Below are 20,725 nucleotides of genomic sequence, written 5' to 3' on the forward strand. Positions count from 1 at the left end.
AATTAACCTGATTGTGCGCGAGATCATTACATCAAAAAGGGTCCAAGCGTTAGGGCCTTAGAGGATTTATACAGTGGGGGTAGGACTAGCCGCCAAGTGAGAGCCCACGGCCACGAGGTTTCGTGGAACGTAGATGAGCCATTGGATTAATTGCTATATATCATCTCTTCGGTTTGGAACCGTGCGATTTGATGCCGAAATCCAATAGTCCCAAAACTCTTTTAACTTGTTAGATTCATTCTAAGTAAAGAGATGGGAGTGTACAAGTAACGAAAAAAAAAAAAAAAAATCTTATAAACAAATGCCATGTTTTTGTCATTATTATATTCCATCAGTCTCCCAAAATCATAGTTTATACATATAATTAATGACCATGTGATATATATATCACAAATTTGCTACACTGTCAACTCCCTAGCTATGACCATATTCAAAAACATTTTTTCCTAAACTCTTCCACCCTTGTGGAATCAATGCCACCACCACACCTGGCCGGTGTTTATATCATACACTACGGCTACAATATCCCCGGAGAAGTTCACGGGCTTCTTCGAGAAAAAATTATTAATGAAAAAAAATTAAGGTGAAATTCATCTACAATGAGCGAAAAATTCAAAGTTCAAATGTAGGAACTTCAGATGTAAAGCCATGTGTAGCCTGGTAAACTAACCGAGATAATAAATTTCTATAAGGATCATATTCTCTTTTTTCCTTCAAATAAGCAAGGCATCTCGCAACTTCAGACTTTACTTCTAAATATAATTCTTGAGATTTGTCCTTGTCTCTTAACTCTTGCTTCCTCCCTTCATAACATAATTAAAGATTAAGATTTACTCAACTAGCATCGAGAATTCAATTTACGTGAAATATTTAATTGAAATAAAATTTGGGAAAAAATAGATAAGGTTATTAGAAATTCTTCTTCTTAGGCTGCTTCTAGCCACCTAAGTGAATTGGGTACTTGTGATGAACATCCAACAATTGAATTCAAAGTTGGGAATATCTAAGGTGGATTTGAACTTTCCAATCTAGGAGATATTTAGGGTGGACGAAAGGGGCACTTCATATTTTAAATTTAAAGAAACAATTAATCTTTAATTTTGAAATATCTTGTTTTAGGCTAACTTGAAAGATTATTACGAGCTTCAGACATTCAAAGATATTGATCATCCAATGGCCATACCTTCTGTTTCAATGGGTTTCCCAAAGTAATAATAAAACCGACCAGGAAATTTTGGTAGAATTCCGGGAAGGTGTACATCTTGGTTTGCCACCTCCCCATGCGCATCAGACCTATAATACAAGATCATGGTAATATTAAAAGAGAGAACAGGCAAGGCAAATGCAAGCAAAAATAAATTTGAGACTTAACATTAATGAAACAAAAAGATATAATGGAAGCCAACAAACACAAGAGGATTTAAGATACCTTAGCTTTACAGCCCCATTTGTTAATCGTTCTATTTCACCCTTAAAGTAAGGAATCTTCATTAGGTCATCATAATCAACAACCACCTATCAATTAACATGAAACCAGTTATTCGTTAGAGAGTGCAGACCAGTCAAATCCAATGGTTAAATTAACACAAACTAGAATCATAAAACTAGGATAAGCCTATATATGGAAATTATGATAAATTAACAAGCATATGAATATTGATCCCGGTTCAATGTTTAAATGTTGGACAAGTTGGAAGGATGAAGGTTCCAGGTGATGACTTTGTGCAAGATGCATTCAACTAGCAGACTAGAAACCACACTTATGTGCTGGATGCAGATATGAATATATGTATAGATGTAACTAATAATTGATAAATAAGAGCTGGTACAATTCGGAGATTTTAGCTTACTTCGCCTATATCATCTTCTCCAACAGCACCAAAAGGGATGATTTTGGCTCCGAATCTTGCTGCCGTTCTGACAAACTCAGACTGTTCTGGCCAGATTAACTTGTATTCTTCACCCTAGAAAGTATGAAGAGCCAAGGACTTCAAAAATACTTTACAATGCGAATAAACGCATAAATGACACTGAAGGTAGAGAAGAAAACATTGTGCATTATGAGATCATCTAGCTGTTCACCTTAAAGGGTAAATTTCCAAGAATATTATAGTGAGAAAGGTGAAAGGGGGATCAATTTGTGGTAATCAAAGGGATGGATTCTATCATAAATAAAGTGTTGTCATTAACTCATCCAAAAAAAAAATTTCCTCATGTCGCTGAAATAGAAACTATCCATCCATCACTTCATGGCCTGTCTCTTCTTTATAACAATTTTGCTCTACGAGGCAAGCAGAGTAAAGTTGCGCTTTTCCTAGCTTGGATTGAGCCTTGATTTAGAACACTAGACCAGACCTCAGAGGAAGCATAGTACTGACCAACTTTGTGTGACATTAAATGTCTTCTTTTTTTCTGAACTACAAAAGAAGTAAACTAGCAAATTGTGATTTAACTATCATGTTTGTGTTTGGGTATGTCAATTTTATTTATTTATTTATTTGTTTTTTTTTTTTTTTTTGGGGGGGGGGGGGAGGGGATATACATGGAGTAGATCAAGGTAAAATGATGTAACCTTCCGATGAAGAGCCTCACGCATGCCTCCTGGATACAGCAGGGCATGAGACTTTGAAGACATGAGCTTGTAGAAGTTGGTTGCTGAGACAGGAACAGCACCCATTATTCTGAATGAGTCATATGCTGATAAATCAGGTAAGGTTCCTTCTTTATCCCTCACAAACATCATTGGATGTGCTATCCCGCGCACAAGGATATTTCTTTCCATAAATATTTTGGTAACCAAGGGAACCAATTCAAGTCCCAGTAACATGTGATAGCCAACTAGCAAGACTGGACCCTCTGAAGGTATCCCAGCAAGGCCCCTCACAATCTTTCCATCCTCTAACGTTGAGAGCATCACAGGGCTAGTAACAGCATTAATCCATCTGGGAACATCAAAATATGAGACATTAATGTCCAAAATGTATTCTACCACAAACCAATTAATCAGAAAACTCTACAACAAAGATGGTTCAGGTAACTGCCAGGTTGGCTGTAAGCATTCCACACTAAAGGCATGACCATTGAGGTATGCAAAAGGATACAGAGTCACTCTTCCTCCGAACTGATCGCTAAGATGAAACAAAAAGTTGAAAACAACTATATCCATCCATTCCAACAGCAGCTATCTTTTTTATCTAGCGTTTATGCATATTGTTCTATGCTAAGTTTTAATGTTATTAATACACAGAATAATACAATCAGTTTTCTTTGGCTGACACCGACACACCCCATACCTCATATAAAGGTCAGGTACCTAGGATCTTAAACATGTTTTATCACAGAAAGTATCTGTATTTGTATGTTTCTAACAAAATATGACCTACTTGTTGTCATCATATACTTTTTGGAACTCAGTAGGGGTTGGTGGCATGTAATCTGAGACATAGTCGATGTACTTTCTGCGACGATAGAAACCAGCAGCCTTGATGATAGTTACCAAATCAATACCATCTTCCTGCCATACATGGGTAGAACTTCTATGCGTATCAGAAACCAGAAAAAAAAAAAAATGCAAGATTCAAGTGAAATGGAATATATCTAAAAGTCAAAGAATATTTCAGGTTCACACAACAGTTGATGCATGATAGTCAGGTATAAAAGATACACAAACACACATACATATAGCTTGCGTATTCAAAAGATCAAAGAAATAATAAGTTTTACCATCATAGAAAAACTATTATATTTACATTTGTATCATCATCAAATAAATTTAGGCTTTTTTCCATCTTCTGTTAACATAATATAAACCTTAGTCTTGTATGGAAAAAGTGCCAGTCCCTCTTTTTGATTCATATTGTAAGGAAAGCACTCTAAGCTTGCACGGAATTCATTTTTCTTTTTTTGAATTATTCCATTACCCCAATATAAGTAGCCAAGATATATAGTTATATTGATTCTCATTTTAAACAATTTTATCAATTGCCTAACCTTGTGTTAATTACTCAATGATTCATCATTCTTAAATTCTTTGCAAGTAGGCAAAACCACGCATGCATTATGCAGACCTGCATATGTGTACACATGTGCCTGCACATACACAGATACAGTTCCTACCAAGAAGAGGAAGAGAGAAGGGATAGGCATGGGGAGGGGGAGAAAGAGAGAGAAATCGTACCAAAAAGAGGAAATGGCCACTGTCATTGAGCTTTCGAATCTCACATTTTGGCAATGCACGATATAGTCTTTCACCTTCTTCTTGACTAGGTAGCAACTGATCTTTTCCACTAAAATGAGAGAGCAAACTTAATTGAATCATTCTTGAAAGAATTACAAGATCAAAACAAGAAAAACATTGCAATAATGTCTCTGAATAGTTCAAGCACATCAACTTGAATAATAAAGAATGCTTATTTTTTACTGAACAAAAGTCTGTGAAGCTTAAAGCCTATATTTCAAAGACATAGATGCCATATGTTCAAGATGTATGACCTACAAATCAAATACTGGAGTGGGGTCAACTTCCTGTTTTTGCAATGTTGAATTTAAGCTCTAGGCTCCTAATATGGAATTATGTATTAGGTAGCGGGGAGAGGAGGCCATCATTTATTCTAGTAAGAAATTATTATCTCATTAGGATTATCCGTAATTTGAAATAAATTAACATATAATAAGTACATTGCTACTTTTTACCTTATATTTCTCATTATTTCAAATACTCTAATGGTCGATTCCTTGTCTTCATTTTAGCCTCCACTTTTCCATATGAAAATGGAGGTTTTATTATGATCTATGGTATATGAATATGAAATCCAAAGATCTACAAGGAATAATTACAACAACAGCTGTGATTTTGTGATTTTAGAAATTCATGATTATCATCAACGAGCTCTTAGAGAAGAAAGGTTTTTTTCTCATTACATCAATGTGCTTAATCTTTTTCAGCTAAATAAAATTTGGTTTGATTGGTAGAAAACATTAGTAATACATTTTTTGAACATGCATCTTCAAAAAATTAACAAAAAATAATAAAGAAACTAAATGCTAAATGTATGTTTGTTTTTATAGCAGTTCTTTTTAAAAAAATAAAAAATAAAAAAGAAATAAAAAATTGTAGGTTTCCTTTGGTCAGCTTCTGTGGCTCTTAAGCAATTTGGTCATTTACAGAAGTTAAATATTATGAGGAGATTTAATTTTTCAAGTATATTGAATGGGTTAGGTTGTAGCAAAGAATAAGAACCTGGATATTATCAATGTTTGAGCTTCCACAGCATGGAGGCGTGAATTGGAAACTGCTGAAGCTGATTTAAGCATTTGCAGCTTCCATCGAAGTGTTTCTATCGGCGAGATATCAGCCAGAACCTGAGAAATCAATTATCAATATCTTTAACACAAAATCAATGCATGAGGAGAAAATATTATGTGAGAAAGCATATGAAGGGGTAAGGATAAGCCAACTATCTCTATATGAACTCCAAGAGAAGTCCAGAGTCGTTAATATCTTAAATATCGTATATAATGGCATGTGATACTACTCGGATAGCAAGGCAGTTTAGCTCATTCCAATTTGAGATGACTCACATGGGAGCACCTATGGCATGTAAATGCAAAGTATGATATAAAACTTGCTGATAAAAGAGTCCTTGACATATTCAATTGCAGAATTTCTTTTTCTCGATCAGTCCTATGTTACTTTTTGTATAAAAACCCTAAACCGGTTGAATATTTTAAATTGTTATAAATTTTACTGATAAAGGAGAAAATGAAAAAATAAAAAATAAAATAAATGATTTTTTGTATGAAAAATAGGTGCACTATTTTTGCTTCGATATACACTGCAATTCAAGGTCAAAATCCCAGTAAAAGAATAAGCCATTTTGTTTTAGTAATTAGAACCGAATTTAAAAAATTGTTTATAAGTTTATATGAATGGTTTAGATCTAAAAGTAATTTCATCAATGTATATAAAAATGGTGAGACTCATCAATATTGTCTGTCTATTCATGTTCTAAGTTGAACCATACGGAGAGATAAGATGAAATTGCAACAAGGTCCTGTGATAGCTCTCCAATTGTTTGTTGCAAAGGAAGTCCCTTCACCACACTCTCTATCATCATCCTTAAAGGATCACCTAAATGGACATTATACAATTGCTGGTGTCAAGTGAGGATATGCATACACTTAATTTGCAACTAGTTAATTATTTTTGGAAACGAGAAGAAGAAAGCAAACCTGTAATTGACCTCAACATGTAAGGGAGGCTAAGAGGGAGCTGGTCTGGCATAATATCCAGTAATGGTATTAGTGGCTGCAGATGAGACCGGCTAAAAGATGTAGCTGCAAACAAAACACCAATTAGGTTGTACAAATAGTAAGAAAAAGAATTCATCAAGTGAATGCCTGCATCCACTTTAAAGCTACCTCACTTGAGTGTTGAACTGACTAAGCATTTTCTGTTAAATCTTAAGAATGACCTCTACCATATCTATAGCTCTTAGGTTGATACATCAGCTTGACCTACTCTAGTAGTTGATTTTGTGGGGTAAAAAACACTAAATATAAAAGAGAAGGTTTAAAAGAGACAAACTTTTTACCTGGGTTAGCCAAAATTAGCACAAGATCAATATCAGGATTAAGGGCTGCCACGGCCAAAGCAAGGCATCCTCCAAAAGATTCTCCAACAAGATATATGGGTCTATTCGGTGAACGATGGTGCTCTGACCTAATTGTTCTTTCAACTAGCTTCACCAGTTCTGAAACAAGAAAGTTCATAGTAATGAGATTCACGCTCGATCGAAAAGGAAAATAAGCCGCAAGTATTTGCTAGATTAAATGTTAGCCCACTTTCCATAGGACAGCTCAGGCACTTGTTTTGATCTCATATGTGTATCCCAAATCCAAGAATAGTGCAACAGCTGATGCTACAAAAATTTACCAATGCTATACAGACCCTCTAGCAAATAGGGCATGCATGTAAGTTGTAATCAAGAGGTAGTAAATAGCAAGCAAGGTCAGAGAGAGAGAGAAGACCTGTAAAGGGTGTTCGATCCACAACTGGAATATGCAAGCACCATATCTCAAAAATCCTTCATTCAAGGGGAAATAAAAGAAAATCATAAATCAGGCAACATCAGATATATTATTAGCTGACGGTTATTTATTTATTTTTTTGGATGATAACTAGTAGAGAATTCAATGGATGACATCATGACAAGTTGCTTTTAAATTCTCCATGAGTCATGACTTGAATTATATGCAACATCTCAAAGGGAGAAAGAAAGAAAGCAAGAAAGAACACTACTACTCATTGTTGAGAGAATTGAAGTTTGAGTGAATATTTACTTTCCAAACACTACTACTCATTGTTGAGAGAATTGAAATTTGAGTGAATATTTACTTTCCAAGTCTCTGATGTTGCTTAAAAAGTCCAAGTCCAACGCCAATAAGCCCTGCAAAGTTCCGAAGTAAAAATAGCATGTCATGAGTACTATCTCATCTAGACGAAAAATATAATAACAACGATCAAAAGACTTGAGATGAAAGCGCAAGCTTAACCAATCTAAATTGAGCAGCATATAAACAAGTTCTAATCATTTACACAAGTATGATTGAGAAAAAAATTGGCATTTGCAAAAGAGATTTAAAGGGGAGGGAAGTGGTTCAAAATAAATTTAATGGTGGTAACCAAGTAATAAATAAGTAAATAACTTCAAGAATAATGTTATCTCTAGATTAAGATTATTTGGATTTTTCAGGTAACCCTAGGGGCTAGGGTGGAATATTTAGTAAATATTTCAGACTTGTTCAAAATAGTATTATTTCTGTATATAAACACTTAACTAGATTTAAAAAAAAAAAAAAAAAAAAAAAAAAAAAAATCATAAAACTAAAAATATGAAAAACAATCCTAAGCATGACCAATTCAATAATTTAGCCTAAAGTTTAACAATAGACTAGTAAATAAACCTATTATGAACGACATAGTTGACAGTGAAGACATAAATGGTACTTTAATATGTACGAGGATCCTCTTTCCTTTCTCTTGAAAAAAAAAAAAAGAAGTACCATAAATAAAAATCATAAAACTAAAAATATGATAAAAATTTTAAATAATACAACAAAATAAAATCTTAATCATAAAATAGTTCATCACCATCTCATAATGATGATCGCATTCCCTTTAATATGGATTACACGACCACATAGGACAATCTTTATTGTGCACGCAAAGTAATTAGTACGATGCATTACATCTACATGTCACCCTGATTTTCTTTTCTTTTAACTTTTTTCGTCGAGACCAACTGGATTCCCACTTTCTCTAAAATTACTAACCCAATCACAATATTCCACGTGTAACACAGTTCCGCAATATTCTCGATTTTTGTTTTGACCGAAAAAAGAAAATTATAATTTCCAGGAAAATGTTTTCACGAGAAAAAAAAAAAAAAAAAAAAAAAAAAAGCAAGAGTAATAATCTTCCAATGATGTCCGAAATGATAAACAGAACAAGCACTGAAATGAATAAAGAAAGATGGGTGTAAAAGACAAACCAGGCAAAAAGAGGAGCAGAGGAGAGTTAGTCAACGGAGGGCCGCACTCCAAGGGCGTGAACCAACGAGGCGGACCGCCGTCCGATTGGCTGACCAACTCCTTCGACCGCTCTAAGTAATCCTTCAAGCTCCCACGCTCCACCGCCGGATCCTCGAACCTTCTTGCCGCTGCCGCCTCAGCTTCTTCACGCTTCTCCAACCTTCCACTCCCCGAGAAACGACTCGTCGTCTTCGTATCTGTCGTTGCTGCCGTTGTCGGTTGTTCCGTGGACACGGCGAATCGCCGAGACGAGTTCGAAAATGAAATCTGCTTGGGTTTGGACTTTCCGATGGATGAAGACGCCGCATCACGGCGGAAAACGGGCGATAAATTGGCGGGAAATAGATGAGCTCCGGTGGACGCCATCGACGCCATTGATGGTAGCTAAGTTTGCTAGTTGCTGCCTCTGCCACAGGCCCAAGGCACAGAGCACTAGCCGGCGGTCCTCGAGATTTAAAGCACAGCCAGACAAATAAATAATAAAAAAACACTATACAATAATAAAATTAATAATATATCATATAGTAAGATTAATTAATTAGGCCATAATATTCATGCATTGCTCATCGGCCAATAAATTAAAATATTGGTGTACCATATATAAGTCCTTAAGAAGCAGGCTATTTTAGCCCATTTAATTTTAACCCGTCTAATCTGATTCATTCTCGGTAACAACATTATTAGCCTCATCAAATTTTACTCACAAAAATAATCAAATGTATAATTTTTTTTTTTCTTTCTATTTTAACTATTTACTTTTTTTAAAGCATTCTTATCCATCTCACTATTTTAACAATCAACTTTTATTATTCTATGTAAATATTATTTTTCAAATATTTATTTATTTTTTTTCTAACTATTAAAGAATGAGATAGAAACGAAAAACAAAAAATGAGAGATAAATTACTTTTTTATTCAATATGTGAGTGAAAAGTACTCACTATTAATAGTAAATAAAATTCGCTCACCATTTTTTTCTCATTAAAATGGCGAGATTGAAAATAAGAGTTTTTAACTTCTTTCATCAAATTGCCTCTCCAAATTAACAAAAAAATAATAATAATAATAGTTTTGATAAAGCCTTACATGTTGGTTGGAAGTTGGGAAGTGGGAACCAGCCAAACCAAAAAGAATGGGCACACAAGACAAGAGTGCCTAATGAAGCGAGACCGCATAATCAAATTTGCTAGTCCATGGATCGACCTCCTCCCATAATCAACTACACACCGAAAAATACTTCATAGAAAGACGGAAAATTAAGGGTTTTTTTTTTTTTTTTTAAGGTAATGCAAAGATATGTTTAGTTACAGCCAAAAACTCTATTTCTTGTACTTTATCTTAGCTTTTTTATTTTTCAAGATGAATTATAACTTAAGCATTCAAGTGATGTACGTTGGATCCCAACAAGGCACTTTGTGCTTGACCATTCTTTTCTTTGCAAGTGTTGGTGTTCAGATCACCACAGTGACTTCATACCGTCTTGCAAGGAAAAGCTTCATCTACAAAGAGAGGTAAAAGAAGTCATAATCCTACTGGCCCTAAATGGCTACATGGACTCCGACGTCCAATTCAATAAGGAACGTGAGAGAATGTATTATTGATATAGTGTATAAGATGAAGAATATACCTTATGCTCGTCATTTGGCCATTTATATATGTATCTAGACCCTCTAGTGTCTTATTGTTAGGTCTGGGCTGGTTCTGGTGGTCTCAAACTCATCGAACGTAAGTTACTTTAATAGTTGGATTTGGCAATCAACTGATTTTCAAATATATATTAATGACACCAACATTATATATATATATATATATATATATATTTGATCAATATGATTGGTTAATATGGTATAATTAAAATTAAAATTCATGAATTTAATCTTCTAATATCTCTATATATTACGTGTTGTGATCCATTAAAATACTCATTCCGTCGATCTCACTCGAGTCATGAGACTCTTGAGTCTTGACACACTTGAAATATACTTGTAATCCAAAATTAGAGTCTTTTGTTTGTCTCCACTCTTTTGTTTGTTTTTTGGTTGCCGGTTCGTTCAACCGAATTAAGCCAGACTAAGTCAAGAAAAAGAAAGTTTTCCACTAAATTATGTTAGTTTTGCTATTTAGTTTATTAAATTAATACGTATTTAAAATGCATATAATTTTTACATATATCATTATTTTTATATGCATTCTGAACATATATTAATTCAATGGAATAAATTTTTTTTTTTTAAAAAAAAAAACTATATTTTTTCAGCCTAATTTAAAGATTTAATTTTTTTTTTTTTTTTGTTGGTATTGTCTGTCTATTTCACATATGTGGCATTTTATGGCAGTTTCATATGATGGACCCACCACCAGATGGGTTCAAATCAGTGAAGTGTATTTGTTCAATTATTTAGCTTTTTGAGTCAAATCTCGAGCAATCATAAGAAGACATGCAATGTGCGTTAATATATATATTTTTTTTTTTGGTTGAGTTGTTTTTTTTTCACTGTGAACAGTACTGAACAGTGAATACCTTCCATAAAAGTGATGGGGTTCTGAATATAAAAGAATCCGAATTCTCCCGAAGCTTTGAATTCTAGTGATGGGGTTCTTATGTGGCGTGATCCGACTATGAGAATCACCCCAAATAAAATCTAGGAGGATATGACAAATATAATTACTTTAAAATTCTGTTCAAAATATATTTTATTTTGTTTGTTAATATATATATATATATATATATATATATATTTTTAAATAAAAGAGTGTTATAAACAAGGCCATGTTTTTCCATTGAGTTAGGTAAGTCAGAGTCATTCATAAGAAGACAAAGGGAGAAAAATTGTAGGGTTGGCGCTTTCGTTGCAGCTTGAACGAGGAAACTGGAAAAGTCACAAAATTATCAAACTACTTTCTAAAGAGTCCAAGAAACTTTTCAGTCAATGATGAAAAAGTATGATATTTTTGAACCGTGTTTGTGTACACGGACGGCCGGGTTACCCGATATAATGGATCAGTTGCCATCAAATACCCGTCTCTCCCCTTCCCGGGAGCCATATTTTTCATTCTCACATATTATTTTAATAGTTCTAATTAAAAGAAATTCATCTTATTAAAAAAAAAAAAAAAGAAGAAGAAGATGGTCTCTTGATTGAATTGAACGGCAAGAAGATGCTGATTTGGGGGTAACAGATCTAACTGAAAATATTATAAGAATACTCTCATTGAAAATAGCAATACCTCCCGTGTGAGGAAATGTTTGTTTGTTTGTTTATAACAATTGCCGTCGTTTAATGGTATCTTAGTTAAAGGTATTGTCCATTTGTCCTACATTAACATGTTGCCGGCCGTTTCGATTATATAAACCATCACGTAACTCTCTGGTTCAATTAAATTGTTTTTTTTTTTTTTTCTTTTTCTTTTCAAGAAATAGAGTAAGACAAAATGAAATGGCAAAATCAAATTACTTTTCGTTTTGTGGTCAATATTAAATCTCACATATCTAATCATTTATATATTGCTATAAATTTAGGGACCAGCTTTAAATGTTTGAGAATGACTAGTCATGAATGCCTCTAATTGAGCCAATCTCGAGTTCGAGTTTAATTAATAAATGGTTGTTCGAATTCAGCTAACGCCTAACTCGAGCTAGAGTTCATTGAAAATGATTAGTCAAGTCAAGCTAAGTACTTTATATGTTTGGCTCGACTTGAACTCGAACTAGTCTATTTAATTTTAGAATGTCTTATTCGAGCCCAAGCTCAATTAGAAAGCCCATTTGAGCCTTATTTAGAAGCTCGGCTCATTTAGGATTGTTTTGTGTATTTTTTATAGAGTGATAAAAAAAAAGTAAAACTTATAAACTTAATTCAAATAATACGTTAGGAAATTGTGGCCAATTACAATAAAATTGAAAATATATATATATTAGTTATTAACTAACTCATTGCACTCATTGAATTCTTTGTTTATCTTCTCGGTTTCTGGGTACGACAGATATGTTGCCACGTGTTTTTTCAAGAATGAGTTCATTATTATTTTGTTAATTATTTGAAATCTGCAAAAATTTATGGTGGCAAGTATAGTGGTGGTGGCAGCTTGGCAGGCATTATTGTGCTAGATGACAACTGATACCACTCGGAATAGGATCATCTCATTTCACTGATATTACGATTTTGTTTTTTATTTAACGTGCATATGATATCATATTATTAAAAAAATTTAAATTATTTGTTATTATATTTATGAGTAATGTTAAGTACCATCTTTTTATCTTCCTAAAGTTAATGTGACTCTTAAAATTATCATTGGATCAAAATTCAAGTATGATTCATCTAAAATTTAATAGTGATTTTGAGAGCCACGTCAACTTTATGAGAATTTTATAAGGATAAAAAAATAATACAGAACATTACTCTATTTCTATTTTACTTTTAGTACCCACCACCGTCCCCGACCTTCCAAAACAAAATATCAAAAAAGAATCAATTGAATTCAGGGATACCACTAATATCACCACTAGTCTTTATGATGTCACCACAATTACACCATTTGCTTTGTTTTTGTCACCGCCACCACTAAACACACCATTACTGTCGCTGATAGAGCATTTCTAGCAAGGATTTTCAATTTTTTTTTTTTTTTTTTGGTTGTTTCATTTTAGTTACTAGTTTTTTACTATACGCTTCAACAAAACATCTATTTAACTATTTACTCTAATTAAATATTATATTTCAGTATTATTTTATTATATGAAAGGGGGAGAGAGAGAGAGAGGGATAGGAAGGAAAAAGAACAAATCAAGAGTTCTTGGAGAGAGAGAGAGAGAGATGAAGAGAGAAAGAAAAAGAAAGAATAAACAAATAGTAGAAGGTGTTATAGTAACTTCCAATTACTGTAGTAAATTTTTCAAAAAATTTCATTTTGAAAGCTCTGCTGAAAAAGTAAAAATGCTCAAAATAGTTAAATTTAACTATATCTCTATTTTGAAAGCATTGTTGGAACTTGGAGATGCTCTTACTATCACCCAGCGTTGGCCCTCCAATACCAGTTTCAGATGAACGTTGCCAACTCATATTTGTTTTGTGACCTCATAGCTAAAGTCAACTCTTCTCCTAAATTTCCTTTTTGCTGTTATAATATGGTATAGATTATCATGTCGTTTAAGATTTTTATGATGTAATATCATGTACATCATTAAATATTATAAAACAAAATAATTACTTTAAAATGGTTAATTTAGAAATCATGAGAAAGGAATATAATTTTTTTTTTGTTGGTGCAAATAGAAGAAAAATATCAAATAACAAAAGAGGAATAAGATAGTACTCATTTCAAATTATTATCCAATTGATAATGTCCTCCCAAATTTTAAATTGTAGTGTCCTTCTCAAACTATTAAAAATTGGCAATGTTTCTCAATGACAAAAATATTCCTAGAGTTTAGAAGACATCACAATCTAAAGTTTAAGAGATGGCGTTATCAATTAGATGGTAATTTAAAGTTTGAGAGATGATATTATCAATTGGATGGTACGTCGGAAGTATGCTGACTTCTTCAATAAGAAACTAAGGAATATTTTACAACTAGAGAACGATATATATCACCGGTATAAACTTACCTTTTTAGCTACCACGTGGGCTAGTAGCTCCATAGCACTTAAAAAGACAAAATTTTAGTTGAATTTATCAATTTTTTTTTATGTTATATTTCTTAATGCTTTTGTTTATGTTGACAAATATTTTAACAAATAATTTAAAATAGAAAATATTTCTAAAAGCACTTTTCACTTTTTCGTCATTCATAGTACTTTATTCAAAATAGAAAGAAAAAAAAAAAAAAAAAGATTCTAAAACACATTAGAGCTTCTTAATATAAGTAACAAAAATTAGATTTCATGAGCCGTAAAATCGCACTGATCACCCATTGCATTTGTATCATTAAAGATCACACCACTAACACTATTCTTGATTTAGTTGTCAAGAAAGAGACATCTTATCTAATGTTCATTGAAAAATGTTTTCCTATTGAGGAGCCCTTGATGTTCATGATAAGTAGCTTCACCCTTTAGAGGCCTGGAATAGTTATTTATTTCTTAATATAAGTAGCTTCACCTTAATATATAGCTCTCTCAAACTTGTGCAGAGCTTTGATTTCTTCCTGTTTCATTGCCCCTGTGTTGAAAGAGGTCTTCTTTTTTATATGGCTTCTCAAATGGATAAAGAAGGAAGTTCTTATACGCTCGAAATGAAATCCTTGGGCCCTTCAAGCCCATCCCAGAGAAGATTCTTGAGCTCCCAAGTCACTCTCAGAGTGTTAGCCATTGCAGCCACAGTGCCTGCTATTTCATTGATGGTCGCCAGTGCTCAATCTGTCATGATGTTTGGCTTCACTTTCGAAGCCCACTATTCCTACTCCTCTGCTTTGAAGTAAACACTAATCTAATCCTACTCAAAAACACCATTGAAAGATTCATACTTTAACCTTAATAGCAGTTAGGCCGATTTTTTTCTTTTTGACATTGGGACAAAATTGTCCTCATCTTTTAAAATTTGGACAATTTTATTCCAATTTTTTGCCCAACTGGCTCCTTTCCATTTCAACTGAAATGGAGAGGATCCTAATTCATTGAGGTTTGGACACAATATGGATTGAGCAGGAAAAAAAATAAGGCCAAATTCCCAATATAAATTTATTCCAAAAACAAAAAAAAAAGGAACAAATCCATTAGAGTTTGCGCCTTTGTTATACTCGAGGGGCTAAGTTTGACCTTTTTAATTTGGTTTTTTCTCATAGGTTCCTGCTTGGCGCTGATATCATGGGTGTACCTTCTCTGCATTGTCACTGATCTTTGTTTACCTTATGAACCGCTCAAGGTCAAACCTCACAAACTATTTCTACCTTTTTTTACATGATATGGTAAGTAAATTTTGGTCATTTTATGTGGCTGTACGTAAACTACTATACTTATTAATCGGATTGACATTGGGTGGAGTCAGAAAATTATTATTGTGATCAAGGCGAAACTAGCATTTATATAGTTTGGGGGGCAAAAGTATAAAATAAAAAAATTTGGGGGGACATATTCCAATTTTTTTTTTTTTTTTTTTTTTTTTTTTTTTTTATTTTTGGGGAAATATTGGGGCTTGGGGGGCACATGTAGTTCCGGCCTGATTGTGATATCCAAATTAAAAATATGATAATACACTCATTTTTTTATTTTTTTTTTAAAAAGAAAGTGGGCCACTAGTTAGAAACATGTTTTGCAAAGGATTTCGCTGCCTATATATTGCACTGTATTTCAATCCATACGCCTCACTTTTTTATTTGGGGTGAAGTTTTTGTATAATTAATCGTATGTAAAGCTTTTTAATCTAGTATAATTTACACTACAGGTGATGATGGTTTTGATGATATCTGGATGTGCGGCGGCAACTGGGGTTGGTTACATTGGTCGTTTTGGAGAAGAGAAGATAGGTTGGGGAACCGTGTGTGATCGTGTGGTCAAGTTTTGCTCCAGAATGATGGTGTCTGTGGCTTTATCTTACTCTGCTTTCATAGCCTACTTGGCACTTACAATCATTTCTGCCTCCAAGCTCATGTCTCAAGTGAAATCACCAGAACTCTAAAGACAAGGAAGCCCAGAATGATCTGATTGAAAAGGCCAAGTGGGGGGCTATGGTAATTAATGCAGGGAAGGTTCTTTTTTTCTTTTTTTAAACACAAAAGAAAGATAATGTGGAAAGATAATGTGGAGGTTGTCTGCTTTAACAGAAGTCAATTTGAAGAAGTTTGATGGCTTATTGTGTTGGCTTTGTTCATTTCTATATCTATTTAAGATGTTCGTATGCACTAGAAAACATTTCACAACTGTTGGAATTTAAGAGTGTCCCAATGAAGGACAACACAGATTATAGCCGTAGGACCATCCGAAATAGACATGTTAGGTTCGGATTTTGTTGAGACATAAGTCAATCTTAATCTAACCTATTTAATGAAAATGTCCAACTTGGTTTTAGATCATCTGTAGGTGTCATATTAATGGTGGTAATGAACAATTAAACATTTACTAAGATATGGAAATTAAAGCCTCTGTCCCTCGTGCCACTGAGATGGTAAGGGGTGAAATGGGGTTCGGTAGTGAGAGAGAGAAAAACAGTAAGGTAGAAGCAATCATATATTGTTTCTTTTCTGTCATAATGTATTCGCTTTTATAATCAGCAAATTTTGTATTCAACTACAGAGAGAAATAAGAAGAGGTCATTCAGTTTCAATGTCATCTTCACTATCCTTGAGGTGATCTTTCAGAGGCTGGCCTGGAATTTCCCATTTTTCACTATCCCAAGCTGGATCAATTTCAGGTAGTTGATAGTCATCAGGCCTTAATGACAATTGAAATTCTGGTAGGTCAGGCAATGCTTGGAGAGCCCTGCATCATCACCAGTTTGATTATTTGGTATAAAATCAAATGAACTTGGATAGCAGATGAGGATTACATAGGAAGACACTTACTTCTCTTGTTCTAAGAGGTAGCCATACATCTGAGACTTCCTTGATGCAACTTCAGGAATTTTCTGACGTAAATGCTTCATAGATCCCCAGAGTGGAGGAGCCCTTGCCAAAAACAAAAACAAAAGAGGATTGAGCAAAGAAAAAGACAAAAAAGCTTTTTCTAGGATAATAAGAGTGCAATAGATAATGATCAAACCCAACCTCGTCACAGGAGCTGCAAGGGAAAAGCTCAGGCATGCCTTCTTGCTCTCTGACAGAAGTTGTTCTGCAGCAAGAAAACAGCACACAGCACTGACATGAAAGGATGGTTCATTACCCTTGTCAAGGATCAGACCATGGTAGTAGTAAGCTGCAGCCTGATGATATAAAATATAAGAGTTAGAATCAGATGCACAACATTTACTGAACATGGCCAGCAGAATGAACTGTAATGAGAGTTTAGCATTTGATTGCAGTAGAAACCTTTGCTTCAAGGAATTTCCATTTGATGAAGCAGAGATGCTTCTTTCCACACCCATTATTGGTGTCCATGTCTCCCCCTGACAAGCAGTGATAAGCCTGATCAAGCATAGGAGAAACACACTAAACCATGAGAGAGGTGCTGTGGTGAAGGTTGTTTCTTAGACAAAAAGACAAATCTTTCTCTGTAAGGAATGTTACTTGAAAAGTTGTTGGAATCTTTTAGGCGCACCTTAAAATGAACTCTTTATAAAACAGGGTTCTGCAAATATGGTTTCTAGCCTATAATACTATAATAAAGCATTGTATAAGAGCTTGATGATGAATTCACAATTTTTGCTTACGAAAGATTACCTGGCTAAAATAGCTCAGCTGTTCACATGCCAACCTCCTCTTCACTGAGGAAGTGGCCTTTTGACACTCAACAGCTAAACCAAGCTGAATTTCAGTTCCCTGAATGTGTTATCAAGATCAATATCTATGAATATCTCTAAACTCAGGTTAGACTTTAGCAATTAGTTTGCGCATTAAATAGATATTGATAGATTAATTAAAAGATAAAATAAGATAAAGGAGAGAAAAAAAAGTACCAAATATATGGATCAACTTCTGTGTGCATGTCATTTTTTTTTTTTTTTTTTTGTTCTTTTTGGAGGTAAGCAATAATTTTGTTCGGGTTAATTTGGGTGGTCAGCATGCATGTCAGTGTTCTATGCTTGGAAATTTCAAATATTTATAGTATTTTCAGTGCCTGTTTTAATTCCATAGACAGAAACACTTCATATGATGGAAAAGGAAAGACACCCTGCTTTTTTAGTTTCTAAGATTTGTGCTTGTGATGCAATTATGTGTACAAGAACACATAAGAATATCTGATATGAAAACAACCCCTGTAGAGAAATATCATGAATAAGCGATGCAGCCCAGATATCTGCAGACCTGAGTGACAAAATGAAACATCTAAATTTGGTGACCTTGTGTAATGAATACCTGGCCTAGTGCTTGAATCGAAATTGCCTCCAGTACACCATCCTGCAAATCTTTGGGCAACTTTTCCCTGGTTATGTGCATGTGATTTCTTAGTTAATTAGTCCAATAAAGAAGGATATAAGAGATGTCTAACGGATTAAAAGTTTTGTAAGCTGTTTACATACTTGATATCTGGTGGCATACAAACCAGGACATCCCGGACACAAAATTCTAAGTATCCTGCTGCCTTGAGTAACAAATCAACAGCATCCCTCTTGCAATCTGGTGGTAGACATTTAGATGGCTACTCATTAGTCAACACATAGACCATCTGGTGAGATTTGGCTCCACTAAAAAGAATTGAAGAACAAACATGAAAGGCATATGGATAAGTATAAACCTGAAGATACTACCCTTATACCAGAACCAGAATGGTCCTTAGGGATCATTAGCGAATCAGCCTCTGACAAAGTCAGCATAGCCATTAGGTGAACAACAGACAGCAATTCAAACCAGGAGTTGGCTACGCACGTTTCCTGCTAATCAAATTTTGAACTCAAATTTTTACCATACTGGAAACAACCAAAGTTTACACATTAGAATTCAAGAATGAGTTTCCAATTGTCTTACATGACGTCCATCTTCTAAATTCTTCCACTTGAATTCTACAAGTCCCTCAATACCATTTTCTGTTAGATAGCACATTATCTTCCATTAGAGAGAGAGAGAGAGAGAGAGATGACTTGTATATTAGTATATGATACCTTTCTTTGTGAGTCCAATCAAAACAGACAAGTATTCCTCAAGTGCTTGCCGTAGTTCTGTTATAGCTGATCCACCTGCAAGAGCTAAAATCTATGCTTAGTAAAAATACTTTTGATAATGATCCATTAGGTTGCTGACAGAGTTACTGCAAGTACTAGAATTTCTAAAGATCTTTCCGGATTCCAAAAGTTGAAATAAGCACTCATCTTAATTAAGCAAAATAGTCATATTCGGCTCACCAAAGTACATGTTTATGTTTACTCAAAAGTCCCAGAACATAAAGAGAAAACAATAATTCAGCATTAGTACAAAGGCATGTAAGCCAGACCAGTATCTTCTGCCACCAGCACAATCTGATTCCGGATGCAAGACAACCTATCGGCAAGATCTTTGGGAATTAGCCCTCTAAGCGGCCTTTGAAGATTAGATTGTTCTGGAATTCTCATTGAGGGAAGGAAGACCACGACTTCGGGTACACTCAGCTTCTTCTTCTTCTTCCTTCCAACAGCGTACATAGAAGAAGTGCAACCCATTTTTCTTGGTGGGGATTAGTTTCAAACATAACATCCTACAAAAAAAAACACCATTATGCATCCAACTCTATAGATATTTGAGCTCCAGACCTCCAGTAGAGGGATGGATAGAACTTTAAGACAATGAGACAAATAGGCATAATAACTGAGGCATCCAACACCAAAGCTATGCTAAATATCAGCTCTAGTGAAGTGGGTGGGAAATGAATATAGAAAGAGAAATCGGTTGGGGGTGGATTGAAAGGTAAGAGATTGGATGATATCATTCACTGACAGCGGTGGAAACAGATGGGACAGTTAAAAAGGGAAGATTCATTCATGTCCAATAATAAAAAGCCAGTACTGAAAGGAAAACAGAAAACAACTACAAGTTAATAGGTACACGGACTACATATTCAATAATGAAAACCCAGTACCAAAACAAAAGACAGAACAAGTGCAAGATTATAAATTATAAGCCAGAAGAGAGAGAGAGAGAGAGAGAGAGAGAGAGAAAGAGAGATCAGAGCAACTGAGCATATATTATATAATACAACTATATATATAATAAAACAGACAAACTTGAAATGACTTACTGTTGACACAGAGCATGTAGGCGTGAGAGAGCTATTTGAAGGCTTGAAGCTTCCGGCAGGGTTCAGTGGACATGGCTAATGTTAATATGGCCATCTCAGAGAGAGAGAGAGAGTGAATCTGGGAATAGGAAGCTCAGGGATCGAGACATATCTCACATGGTGATGGCGGAAACGTAGAAGTCTTTGCTTTGTTAAAGGAGCCCGTTGAAAATCTTTACAAAAATATAATTAGTACGTAAATATTAGTTTATTCCTCATCACTCATCGTTATATGAGAGTTCGTTGAGCTTGATCCAGCTAGCAGTTGAGTCCTAAATCTTAGCTACTCAGCC

General features: G+C 34.3%; 2 protein-coding genes and 1 pseudogene across 9 annotated transcripts; 1 reads left to right on the plus strand and 2 right to left on the minus strand.

Moving 5' to 3' along the window:
• Window positions 1–291: 291 nt before the first annotated feature.
• LOC132182757 (phytyl ester synthase 2, chloroplastic) lies at window positions 292–9,046 on the minus strand. The gene is made up of 14 exons (XM_059596089.2): window positions 8,553–9,046; window positions 7,397–7,448; window positions 7,030–7,085; window positions 6,594–6,752; window positions 6,232–6,336; window positions 6,024–6,130; window positions 5,240–5,361; window positions 4,178–4,286; window positions 3,384–3,514; window positions 2,573–2,942; window positions 1,851–1,964; window positions 1,430–1,515; window positions 1,184–1,293; window positions 292–803 (listed from the first exon to the last, which is right to left on the minus strand). Exons 1-14 carry the CDS (start codon window positions 8,965–8,967, stop codon window positions 613–615), a joined length of 2,127 nt encoding a protein of 708 aa, XP_059452072.2. The 5' UTR covers window positions 8,968–9,046; the 3' UTR covers window positions 292–612.
• A 5,736-nt stretch (window positions 9,047–14,782) lies between these two features.
• On the plus strand, window positions 14,783–16,209 carry LOC132182253 (CASP-like protein 1F2; annotated as a pseudogene).
• A 530-nt stretch (window positions 16,210–16,739) lies between these two features.
• Window positions 16,740–20,484, minus strand: LOC132181389 (Endosomal targeting BRO1-like domain-containing protein). 8 transcript variants are annotated; one of them, XM_059594585.2, is made up of 12 exons: window positions 20,394–20,484; window positions 19,614–19,853; window positions 19,285–19,368; window positions 19,151–19,209; window positions 18,921–19,059; window positions 18,706–18,802; window positions 18,542–18,608; window positions 17,906–18,004; window positions 17,555–17,650; window positions 17,294–17,448; window positions 17,093–17,194; window positions 16,740–17,009 (listed from the first exon to the last, which is right to left on the minus strand). In XM_059594585.2, the coding sequence occupies exons 2-12, from the start codon at window positions 19,816–19,818 to the stop codon at window positions 16,841–16,843; spliced, it is 1,272 nt and encodes a 423-aa protein (XP_059450568.2). In that variant the 5' UTR covers window positions 19,819–19,853; window positions 20,394–20,484; the 3' UTR covers window positions 16,740–16,840. The 8 variants fall into 8 exon arrangements, with proteins under 8 accessions (XP_059450568.2, XP_059450567.2, XP_059450573.2 ...); XM_059594584.2 differs by lacking the exon at window positions 20,394–20,484 and having other exon boundaries at window positions 19,614–19,969; XM_059594590.2 differs by lacking the exon at window positions 20,394–20,484 and having other exon boundaries at window positions 18,921–19,056; window positions 19,151–19,185; window positions 19,614–19,848.
• Between the last annotated feature and the right edge of the window lie 241 nt (window positions 20,485–20,725).

The sequence above is a fragment of the Corylus avellana genome, chromosome 5 (genome assembly GCF_965113065.1).
Source record: "Corylus avellana chromosome 5, dhCorAvel1.hap1.2, whole genome shotgun sequence".
NCBI classification, from domain to species: Eukaryota; Viridiplantae; Streptophyta; class Magnoliopsida; order Fagales; family Betulaceae; genus Corylus; species Corylus avellana.